This window comes from Typopeltis vanoorti, chromosome 9, assembly GCF_054136105.1.
Source record: "Typopeltis vanoorti isolate ZY-2024b chromosome 9, IOZ_Tvanoo_1.0, whole genome shotgun sequence".
NCBI lineage: Eukaryota > Metazoa > Arthropoda > Arachnida > Uropygi > Thelyphonidae > Typopeltis > Typopeltis vanoorti.
Window position 1 is genome coordinate 143216704 of NC_143557.1, and position 12110 is coordinate 143228813.

Sequence of the window (12110 nt, forward strand, 5' to 3'; positions counted from 1 at the left end):
AAGAGTTTTACCTCTGACCTAGCTCTCAGATCCATAAGTTAAAATTGTCTTGAATACTGTCTTGTAAGGGGTGCTTAAGGGTCAAAGCTGTGTAACTAAGAGGAGACCTCCACATAGCCTTTAAAGGAATGCGGAGAACCGACCAGGGCTTTTGACCTAATGTCCAATCCTCACCTTCTCATGGTGCATCCTGTTGGGTATCTACTTGGATACTGAACGAACGAGGATGGACTGGCAATTTGAGATTTAGCCGACCAAATTGTATTCTTATTGGTTAAACCAATATAAAAAATGATGGTACAGCATGACAAAATTTCATGCCGGCTGGGGCGTTGCCCAGTTAAACAAGGCCCCCGTTGTTTTTGCCAGGGAACAAGAGTGACCAGCGAAAAATCAGCTACTGGAACAAATCTGAAAACATACCCCCAACTCAACATCACCAGAGTTAAAGATTGGTACTATCAACATAAGAAGCCTGAATGGCAGAGAAATGGAGCTAGCTGAGGAATTAGATAAGTACCAGATCGACATAATAGGGGTGACTGGAACAAAAAAGACCAAAACTGGTGAACTCTTTCTGAGCAATAAATACAAAATGTTATATTCAGGCAATGACAATCAAGGAAAAGAAGGAGTAGCCATAGTATTCAACACAAAATACGAGGTTAATCTTCTTGAATGGCAGTCAGTCTCAAGTAGAGTGATTTCGGCAAATATGAGAATGGGGAACTGGACAATGAGACTTATTTGTGCCTATGGTCCTACAGAAGATTCTACTAAGGTAGAAGGGGAGGAATTTTTTGAGGCTTTAGAAAAAGCAACTGACACAATGAACAAGGAAAAGTTGGTCCTTGTTGGGGAGGGGATCTAAATAGCAGAGTAAGAAATGATTGTGAGACATACAAAAATATTTTGGGAAAATTTGGAGAAAAGAGCAAAGCTAATAATAATAATAAATATTTGTTGAATTTCTGCTCAGGACATGGACTAGTTATTACTAACACCATGTTCCAACATAAAAATGTGCACAAATTCACATGGAGAGAAGAGGCAAGGAATAAGAAAAGTCTCATTGACTATGTTATTGTTGATAGTGATGTTTTCTCCCTGGTGCAGGACACCAGAGTGTACAGAGGATTTGAAATTGGAATGATCACTATTTAGTCTTGAGCAGGATAAAATAGAATTTCACATTGAAAAGAATAATATGTAAGAAAGTTTTAAAGCGAATAAAAGTTGAGCAGCTCTCATATGTGAACTGTAGACTAAAATACACAAAGATTATTGGAAAAAAAACGAAAGAGTTTGAGAACAGGAATCAAATCTTGGAGATTCAGTGCCAAGTCTTGAAGAAAGCCCTGATTGATTCAGCTAGAGAGGTATGTGGTGAAGTTGTCTGCAAGGATAGAAAAATTAGAACTCCATGGTGGACACAGGAAGTTAAAGAGGCAGTGAAGGAAATGAAGAAAGCATATCAAAGGTTCCTGGTAAATAAGTCAGCTTGTGCTCTTAGAGAATACAGAGACAAATGTAAGAAAGCTAAACTCTGTGCAAAACTAGCTAAACAAAAGTCATGGGAGTACTTTGGCAAGAACATAGAAAATAAATATCAAGCAGGTGATAAGATATTCTGGAGGTTATTGAAGAAGCTTAGGAATGGAGGAAAGAGTGCTGTAAAAGGAGTTAGAGATGATAAAGGTGACATGAAAACGGGAGAAAAAAATATCCTTGAAGTATGGAGTAATTACTTTGAAAAACTGCTAAATGAAACAAGCAATGATGACAGCACTGTGATAAAAAAAAAAAAAAACACTGACCAGGCATGCAGTCAGGAATACATATCAATACTTGAAGTAGTAAAAGCCATCAAAGGCTTGAAATGTGGAAAGGCAGCAGGAGTAGATGATATTCGACCAGAAATGCTGAAGTATGGTGGTATAAGAGTCTTACAGTGGCTGCACTGCATAGTTCAGAAAGCCTGGACAGAGGGACGAATTCCCGTTGATTGGAGTAGAGCGCTCGTAGTACCCATATATAAAAAGGGAAATAAAACTGAATGTGAAAATTACAAAAGAATTTCATTACTGAGTGTTCCTGGCAAGATCTATGCAAGTCTACTTGAGAAACGGTTGAGAAGAATTGTGGAAGAAAAGCTTGGTGAAGAACAAGCTAGATTCAGGCCAAATAGAGGCTGTCAGATCTTCACTTTACGACAAATAGTCGAGAAAGCATGGGAATATAACAAAGATCTGTATTTAAGTTTTGTCGATTTGGAAAAGGCATATGACAAGGTGCCAAGAGAGAAGCTATTCAATACGCTGCAGTTATATGGTGTCAATGGGGCATTTTATCAGGCAATACTTAGTCTTTATTTGAGTTGTTAGTCAGCAGTTAGAATTGAAGGAAGTAAAGGAAGATGGTTTAATGTTAAATCTGATGTCAGATAAGGATGTACGTTATCCCCTCTGTTGTTCATTTTCTATATGGATCACATTATGAAGGAAAGCTTTATGCGGATGATGTTATACTTCTAAATAAATCCGCTACAAGTCTGCAAGATTCTCTGACTAAATTGAATAATGTTGTAATAGATATTGTATGAAGGTCAGCAATAAAAAGACAAAGACAATGAAAATAGGCAGAATCATTGAAAATGTCAACTGTGTTGTGAGTGGAGAACCTGTGGAACAAGTAAAACATTTCAGCTACTTAGGAACAATTTTTAGTGAAGATGGTAAATTAAACGTGGAAATAGACAACAGAATCAACAAAGCTGGTATGGTAGGAAGTCAATTGAATAAATTCATATGGATTAAGAGAGAAATTAGTCGGAACACTAAATTAACTGTATACAAGGCGGTGTTCAAACCAGTTTTAACTTATGGATCTGAGAGCTGGGGCAGAAGTAAAATACTTGATCAAAGACTAGAGACCGCAAATATGAGAGTCCTGAGAAAGATTATAGGCGTGAACGGAAGGCATCAATGGCGATATCATATTAAAAACGAGGATATTAGGAAAGAACTTGACATTGTCAACATCCAGGAATGCTTTAGCAGAGCTAATCTCAGGTGGTATGGTGACTTAAACAGAATGGGTGATGAAAGATTAGCAAAAGAAGTGTTCTCTGCCAGGTTGGCAGCAAAACGACCCAGAGGAAGACCAAGATATATGTGGATTGATACGGTACAAAGTGCCTTAGACAATAGAAAGATAATATCTGATAATGTTGGAGTCTTGACTAGTAAGAGACTGATTTGGAGGAAAATTGTAGATAGGAAGGTAGTAATGATGTAATTTTTTTCATGTAGTACTATCATATTCTGTACACCCCCTTAAGGGTACATGGCAGGAATTTGATGATGATACTGTCTTGTATACAGCTAATTTAGTGTTTTGGTTAATGTCTCTCTCTTATTCCATATAACTTTATTTAGTTGACTTCCTACCATACCAGCTTTGTTGATTCTGTTGTCTATTTCCATATTTAATTTACCATCTTCACTAAAAATTGTGCCTAAGTAGCTGAAATGTTTCACATAGTCTATAGGTTCTCCATTCAGAATGCAGTTGATATTTTCAATGTTTCTGCCTATTTTCATTGTCTTTGTCTGTTTAATGCTGACCTTCATACCATATCTATTATAACAGTTATTCACTTTAATAATAAATTTAGTTTAATCCTTTATCCAAGTGTAAGCAAACAAAGTTTGCGCCTGAAGTATCTTCAAGACTGAGGCAACTCGTAGTAAAGGTGGACCAAGCTCTCATTACTCCTTGTCTCAGTATCTCCCATAATGCAAAGCACATCTCCTTGCAGACATGTATAATGCTATGTAGTAAGGGAAGGGCCAATACCCAGACCGGTTTAGACTTTATTGAGGCTCGTCAGTAGTAGCCAGACCCTTTATTTTATCCATTAAAAAAAAAAAAAAAAAGAAGTTATTCACTTTAGTCAGGAAATCTTGCAGAATTGTAGCGGATTTATTTAGAAGTATAACATCATTCATATAAAGAGCAGATATTAACATCTCCAAATTTGATATCAGGTTTAACCATGCTACAGGCCAAGACATCTACAGGTGTCAAGGTTATCATGGATGCAAAATGCATGTTAAAATTGTAATACCATGATATTACATTGAAATATATGATGGGTACGAAGCATATGAAAATGTGTATTTTATCCATAATGGCCTGTTAGGTGTTTAATACCACTCTCCTTCATAATGTGATTCATATAGATAATGAATAAGAGAGGGGGATAATGTACATCCTTGTCTGACACCAGATTTAACATTAAACCATCTTCCTGTACTTCCTTCAAACTGCTGACTTACAACTCAAATAAAGACTAAGTATTGCTTGATATAATTTCCCATTGACACCTTATAACTGTAGCATATTGAATAGCTTCTCTCTTGGCACCTTGTCATATGCCTTTTCCAGATCGACAAAACTTAAATACAGATCTTTGTTATATTCTCATGATTTTTCAGCTGTTTGTCATAAAGTGAAGATCTGATCCTGACAGCCTCTATTTGGCCCGAAGCCAGCTTGTTTTTCACCAAGCTTCTCTTCCACAATCCTTCTGAACCGTTTCTCAAATATACTTGCATATATATCATACCAGGAACAATCAGTAATGAAATTCTTCTGTAATTTTCACATTCAGTTTTATTTCCCTTTTTATATGTGGGTACTACGAGAGCTCTACTCCAATTATCTGGAAATAGTCTCTCTGTCCAGGCCTTCTGAACTATGCAGTGCAACCACTGTCAGACTTTATACCTGAATACTTAAGCATTTCTGTTCGAATATCATCTACTCCTGCTGCCTTTCCACATTTCAGGCTTTTGATCTTTTTCTACTTAAAGTATGGATATGTATTCCTCACTAAATGCCTGGTCAGTGTTTTTTTACCACTGTGCTGCTTGTCACTGTGGTAAAAAAAACTCATCACTGTTTGTTTCATTTAGCAATTGTTCGAAGTAATTATTCCATACTTCAAGGATATCTTTTTCTCCTGTTTTCATGCCATCTTTATCATCTCTAATTCCGTTTACAGCACTCCTTCATCCTCTGAGCTTCTTCAACAACCTCCAGAATATCTTGCCACCTTCTTTATATCTATTTACTATGTTCTTACCAAAGTCCTCCCATGACTTTTGTTTAGCTAGTGTTATACAGTGTTTAGCTTTCTTACATTTGTCTCTGTATTCTCTAAGAGCACTAGCTGACTTATGTCAGGACCTTTTGATATGCTTTCTTCTTTTCTTTTACTGCCTCGTTAACTTCCTGTGTCCACCATGGAGTTCTGATTTTTCTATCCTTACAGACAACCTCATCACATGCCTCTCTGGCTGAATCGATCAGTGTCTATCATTGTCTAATCAGAATGAATCTGTTGATTCATGGATACGTCATATCCCTGAAAGCACCATATGAGCAAATGTAGTGTCATTTAAATGGACACTGCTCAATCTGTCATATGAGCAGATCATCACAAAATGTTGATGCATCGTAATGCAGTGTACTACTGTATTGTTATATTGAAGTTGACTGAATTATGAGAAAGAATATTTGATTAATAGGATTTTTAATATAGTGTATCTGAACTCTATTTGAAAATTTATGAAATAGGATAAAAAAAAATGACCCGATAAATATTATCATATGGCCCACCAGAGAAAACCACTAGCCCATTAGCAGGCTGCTGACCATGCTTTGAGAAATCCTACATTAGAATGAAAAGAGTGAAGTGATGGAAAGAATGTGTTGAAAGAGAGGTCTGGAATATGTTGATGCTTGGAGTGAATTTAAGGATATGAGCTGTATGCAAGACATGGACTGTATTTGAACATAAAAGGATATAGGCATCTTGGGAGATTGTTCTCTGAGCAGGAAACTAGAGTTCCTAGAGTGGATGGTATGAGGGGGTGGCCTCTTATGGAGATAGTCAGTTAGAAGTTGGAAGAATATACAGTATATTGCAGTCAGATGAAGTCTGGAGGAAATAATAATAGGTATAGAAATACTGATGAATGATTGCTATTCTTTACACAAATCTCAAGTTATCTGGCATAAAGGAAATACTCCTTGTGGTTCTGAACATGGCAGAATCCAAACACAAGAAAATTGCAATATAAGAGGACTGTAGAGATATGTTTAATGTAGTTCTGCTATAAAACTTTATTTTTATTTATTTAAAGTTTTTTTTCTGACGATATGTATAAAAAAATTATTTTATTAATTTATATTTTTGAGTGTGTGTGTATATATATATATTATAAATCTAAATACTTTGTTAACAAAGCATTTGGATTTATCTTACTTTTGTGTAGTGTCATGTATCTCATGTTTTGTGATCATCAAGAAAACATATGTATGTTTTCCTGATGATGATTTTGATATAGAGGTTGATGAAACATTGAGTGTTATTTTCTTAATTATAAGTAATTGCTCTAATACATGTGATTGTGTCTCCATAAATTCTTCGCTGTGAACTATCCCAAATACTTATTAAAATTCCACAACCTAGAGTGCATTTATTGTATTTATGTGGGCAAACAAACTTTACAGAAATTGCGTGTGTATTAATTACATTAATGTGTAAATATACTCATTAATGCAGTTCATAGAAAGGGTTGATTAGGCTATTTTTCTGTGAAGTTACACCATTTCTATAATTACTGTTTACCTTCATTATTGACATGTTGCATTATGTCAAGTGTCTTTAATCTTAGTTACAAGTAGGTTTTCCATTGTTATAGAGTTGATATGCTTATCAGATTGTTGGTGTAACAACTAATCTTGGACTGCTGATAGCAAGTGATGTGATTTTAAGTCTCAGGGAATATTATTAACAGTGGAGATCTAATAGCTTAATGTGAAATAGGATTGATTTGAGCTTCATTTGTGTTGATTGCAGAAAATATGATTTTTTTTTTTTTTTTTTTTGATCAGATAAGATGTTTTTGACAGCTTATGGAACATGTCTTCATCCTAACACAGGCTGAGAATTTCATCTTATGCATAAAAAAGAAAAAAGTGTTGTGTGTAGTTAATGTCTGCAGAAAAAGTTGAGAATCAAGCTTACATCTGTGAAAAGATAAATGTCAGTGGAAATATTTAATCATTAAAAGCTGTTTTGTCAGTGATTTTTAAATATTGGAAAATTTTTTATATGCAGGATTTCCTTGGGTAACTGAACATGGAGAGCTTTAGAGCAAGTGTAGTTAGCATAGGACTAGGTAATTTATACAAATTGTTCATTATATAAAAATCATTGTTATTTTACAGTGATATTAGTTGTGAGTTCCACATGCACTGCATTGGGAGCATGGCAGTGGTTAATGGATCCTCAGACATCTCAGGTAAGTTATTCTTATTTGCACTTTATTTATCAAATTTGTCAAGCTATTTTAGGTTTTGCTTTATTCAGACCATTTGCAGCAGAAAGGAAAACTGTATCAGAATTATAGGTTTGCTGAGTAGGAGTTTAATAAAGTTTTTCTATTTTCTATGTACACAAAATGCCAATGTGATTTAATATATGAAAAAAGCCTCGCTTTTTTTAATAATTCGTCACTAGCTAAAATAGAATTGAACAAAATTTGGTAATTAGGCAGTCTTAAAATTTGAGCCCTAAATATTCTGCTTCAATATATAGATTTTTATCTACAATTTATAGTTGCAGAATCAAACTAAAAGCTGTGTTATATAAGCTTGGAAAGACCTGGATTTGAATTCGGAACAGAATATCAGAGCCATTATATAATGGCTTATTCAGCCAAAGCTTGAGCTTAGCCACTTTAATTGTTGGTGCAAGCTTTTCATTCCACAAAATTGTTGATGTTAGGAGAGTGTTTCATAACCATTGACAACTCAAATAAAATAGCCCCTCCGCATTCTATATAGAACACTGGTTTTCTTCCATCCTGTGAAAAGGGATGTCCAAAGCATGGTTTTCCAGGTCTAGCTTGACACAGTGATGGTAGCAGATGTGTTTCTTTACATTTGTTTTCTGATGCTGATCTTAATGGATCTTCCTGTCTGTCTCTAGTATACCTAATAGTCACAGGGTGCTTCATATATTACAGGATGTGATGGAATTTGTAATTTTTGTGGATCAGGGTTGCTGGTTTGAAGTATAGTTTACGTATAGTGTGAAGGTTATACTTCTTTAGTACTTTAGCTTTTTTTTTTTTATTTTAATTGGAAAAGCAAGTCCACATCCTATTAAAAGTAAAATGGAAGACTCGCATTAAATAACTTGATCTTTAATAATAGAATTTTTGCCTATGTCAAAGGAAGTGGAACAACATAATATACAAATAACAACTGGTAATTAGTTTACGGAATTAACAACGCATATAAAGTATATTAATTAAAGGTAACTTTAATAAATAACTTCTATATTTCAGCAACGTCACGTTGCCATCTTCAATGTGCCATTACATCCCATAGTGGATGGCATTGATTCCCCCACATATAAATTAGCCAAATATTTAGCCAAAACGCTCACACACTGTACTGGCAACACACCATCACACATAAAACACTCAGCCCACTTTAAAGCCAGTGTAGAAAACCTCTCACTCCAACACACTGACATAATGATCAGTTTTGACATCTCCTCCCTATTCACTAATGTCCCACTCAAAGAAACCCTAGAGCTCATCCAAGCCAAGTTTCCTCCTGATATCTCAGCCCTATTTCAGTTCACAATGAACTCAGGCTATTTCGTTTGGCAAGGAAAGTTCTACAAACAGATAGAGGGGACAGCCATGGGTTCACCACTTTCTTTATGAAGAGAAAGCCTTAAACTCCGCTGCACAAAAACCCACTATTTGGCTTCGTTATGTGGATGATGTGTTCGCTATTTGGCCACATGGCTCAGACTCACTCCACTCCTTCCTAACACACTTAAACAACCAACACCCCAGAGTCCAGTTCACCTTAGAAAAAGAGGAAAACAACACCCTCCCCTTCCTAGACACTTTAATCACCCGCCAGCTTGATGGATCTTTGGTTTTCTCTGTTTACAGAAAACCCACCCATACTGGCAGATACATTCACCAGCAATCCCCCCCCCCCTCACAATAATATGGGGTTATAAAAACACTATATAACAGGGCAAAATTAATCTGCTCAGATGACAAGGCCCTAACTAAACCACATCCACAAGACTTTCTTAGCCAATGGCTATAACCCCCAAAAAATACCCAAACCAGTAAACCACGACCCCCCCCCCTCCCCCCCTCCACAATAAAGATTACACCAAATCTATCACCATCCCCTACATCCAGGGCACCTCTGAGAAAATAACCAATATCCTCAGAAAATATGACCTTACTTCCTGTTACAGACCATATAAAAAGTTGGCATCCCTTATCTGCTCTACCAAAGACCAACCACTTCCCCTAGACCTACCTGGTGTATACCAGGTCCCTTGCAGCTGCAAATTGTCCTACTTTGGCCAAACAGGCAGAACAACAAATATCAGGATTTCTGAACACAAAGACTACATCCGGTTTCACCAGTACAGCCGCTCTGGGCTGGCAGACCATGCCTTAGATACCCACCATAGAATTCGTTGGAAGAAAACAAAAATAATACACCACAGCAAGTTTAAATACGAGAGATTATTCAAGGAATCTTCAGCAGCTCTAAAAAACGTTCCTAACCTCAACAAATTTGGGTGCATGAAACTACCCCAAATTTGGGAGACTTACTTTTTGAGAACTTCAGCCCAACTGCCAAGTCAACCAAATTAGCCCACCAGAGGGCACCATTAGGACTTTAGGAACAATATTAGTTTCTTGCTTTCTTCATCATTTGCTTTTGTTAGTGCCTGCGTGCACATACCATATCTTTATGTTCCTGAAGATGGCAACGTGACGTTGCTGAAATATAGAAGTTATTTATTAAAGTTACCTTTAATTAATATACTTTATATGCGTTGTTAATTCCGTAAACTAATTACCAGTTATGTATGACCAACGTATAAGCCTTGCTACTAGAATACAAATAACAAAGATTCTATCCCACCATAGGTAGAGTATTTGTTGACCTTTTTGAAAAGTAATAAAATGGTCAACAAATATTATTATATGGGTGTCTCCCATGATAGGTATCGTGTATATACAGAAGTTAGTGTTGGTCTCCTGTGATGAGTCTTCTAACTCAGAAGACTCATCACAGTTATCATGGAGTGAGAAGACTCGATGTGGGTAACCCACCGCTAACCTCTGTACACATACACAATACCTATCAGACCACTCCTTAAACTAATTCACTCTCCAGGCATTCGCAGCTAGTTGAGGCAATCCATTCCACTCATACACCACTCTCTCCAAGCAAAAAATCTAGTCCATACCCTTACTAACTACACTCCTACAACCTCCAGGCATGACTCCTAGCTCTCTATTTGTCACATGTTGAAATTTTTTTTGTAACTAAGTTTCTCTTCATGTTTCCCTTTTTTCAATCTGTCAACTAAACTTTGCAATCCACACACTTTCTCAACTTATCTTTATAAGGAGCATTTCACAGACCAGCTTGGTTATTTATCTCTGGATTTTTCCTCATTCATTTCTTTATTCATTTATCCATCTCCTGCTTCCCAAGAAACCAAGATGATCAAATCTGTACATGATAGTCCATGTGGCTGAATCACAGCCTTATAAACAGGGATAATATCTTCCCTATATTCACTTGTTTTTTTTTTTTTTTTTTTTCAACATTAATGTAATTCCTTGAGCTGTTTTGCCAACTTTTGCATTGTGCTGTCTGTACTTCAGCACTCTCTCTCTACCATTACCCTCAAGTTCCTGGCCTCATCAGTTTTATACAATCCAGTATTATCAATGTCATACACATTATGTAATCTTTTCAACCCAAAGTTCACAATCTTACATTTCGCAACAGTAAATTGACAACCATTATCCTTTGTCCAAAAAGTCAATTTATTTAAATCATCTTGCAGGATATCTACATTACCTTTATCAACTATTTTCCTCCTCATTTTGCATCACCAGGAAACAACTGTATATCCCCCTGTCCCTTAAATCATTCCCTTTATCATTAACATACAAATGAAAGAGTGGTGGCCCTAGTACAGAGCCTTGAGGCACTCCACTAGTCACTCTCATCCTCCTAGATTCTTCTACACCATATGCTATTCCCTGGCTGTCTGTCTCGTTAGCTACCTCCACCTATCTATGCTACCAACTTCATATCATTTCCCATTTGCCAAACTGTTGTAATAGTTTTCTATGTGATATTTTGACAGATGGCTTTGCAAGTCCAACAGTATCATGGTGTAGCTGTTTCCCTTAAATTCTGACAGAAGTACTGTCAGTTCTTCTGTACATTTGCATAGCACACAGGCCAACATGCCATTTAGTCCCACTGTATTCATGTTGATATTTCTCAGTATGTTGAGCACCTCCAGTTTGTCTTCCCCAATTTTTACATCAGCAACTGCAATATAGATATATGGATGATATTCAGTTTTCTTCCTCTGTCACCTTTCTACCATCATCATTGATTTGTCATCCTCCCACTATCATTTTTCCCTCCTGTTATTTGGCCTGAAAAACATCAAGTATTGGGAGATTGAAGAGGATTATCAGGAATTCAGAAAGCAGATATATGAGGGGATATATGTTCTTTCTTATGGTTATCAGTTGCTTTAATATAATTTTTGTTCTAAGGGTCAAAGCTGTATAACTGAGAGGAGACCTCCACATAGCCTTTAACGGAATGCGGAGAACCGACCAGAGCTTCTGACCTAATGTCCAATCCTCACCTTCTCGTGGTGCACCCTGTTGGGTATCTACTTGGATACTGAACAAACGAGGATGGGCTGGCAATTTGGGATTTAGCCGACCAAATTGTATTCTTATTGGTTAAACCAAAATAAAAAATGATGGTACAGCATGACAGAATTTAATGCCGGCTGGGGCGTCACCCGGTTAAAAAGGCCACCGTTGTTTTCGCCAGGGAACCAGGGCAAACAGCGAAAAGTCAGCTACTGGAACAAATCTGAAAACACACCCCCAACTCAACATCACCAGAGTTAAAGATCGGTACTATCAACGTAA

At 36.6% G+C, this 12110-nt stretch overlaps 1 protein-coding gene across 2 annotated transcripts in view; it reads left to right on the forward strand.

The window, feature by feature from the left end:
• The window catches only part of LOC150103645 (nuclear envelope phosphatase-regulatory subunit 1-like), a 110106-nt gene that overhangs the window by 68462 nt on the left and 29534 nt on the right, over nucleotides 1-12110 (forward strand). For both annotated transcript variants that reach the window (XM_090397717.1, XM_090397716.1), the window contains exon 3: nucleotides 7303-7376. In XM_090397717.1, the coding sequence (XP_090253843.1) occupies nucleotides 7303-7376 (74 nt within the window). The remainder of the gene's footprint in view (nucleotides 1-7302; nucleotides 7377-12110) is intronic.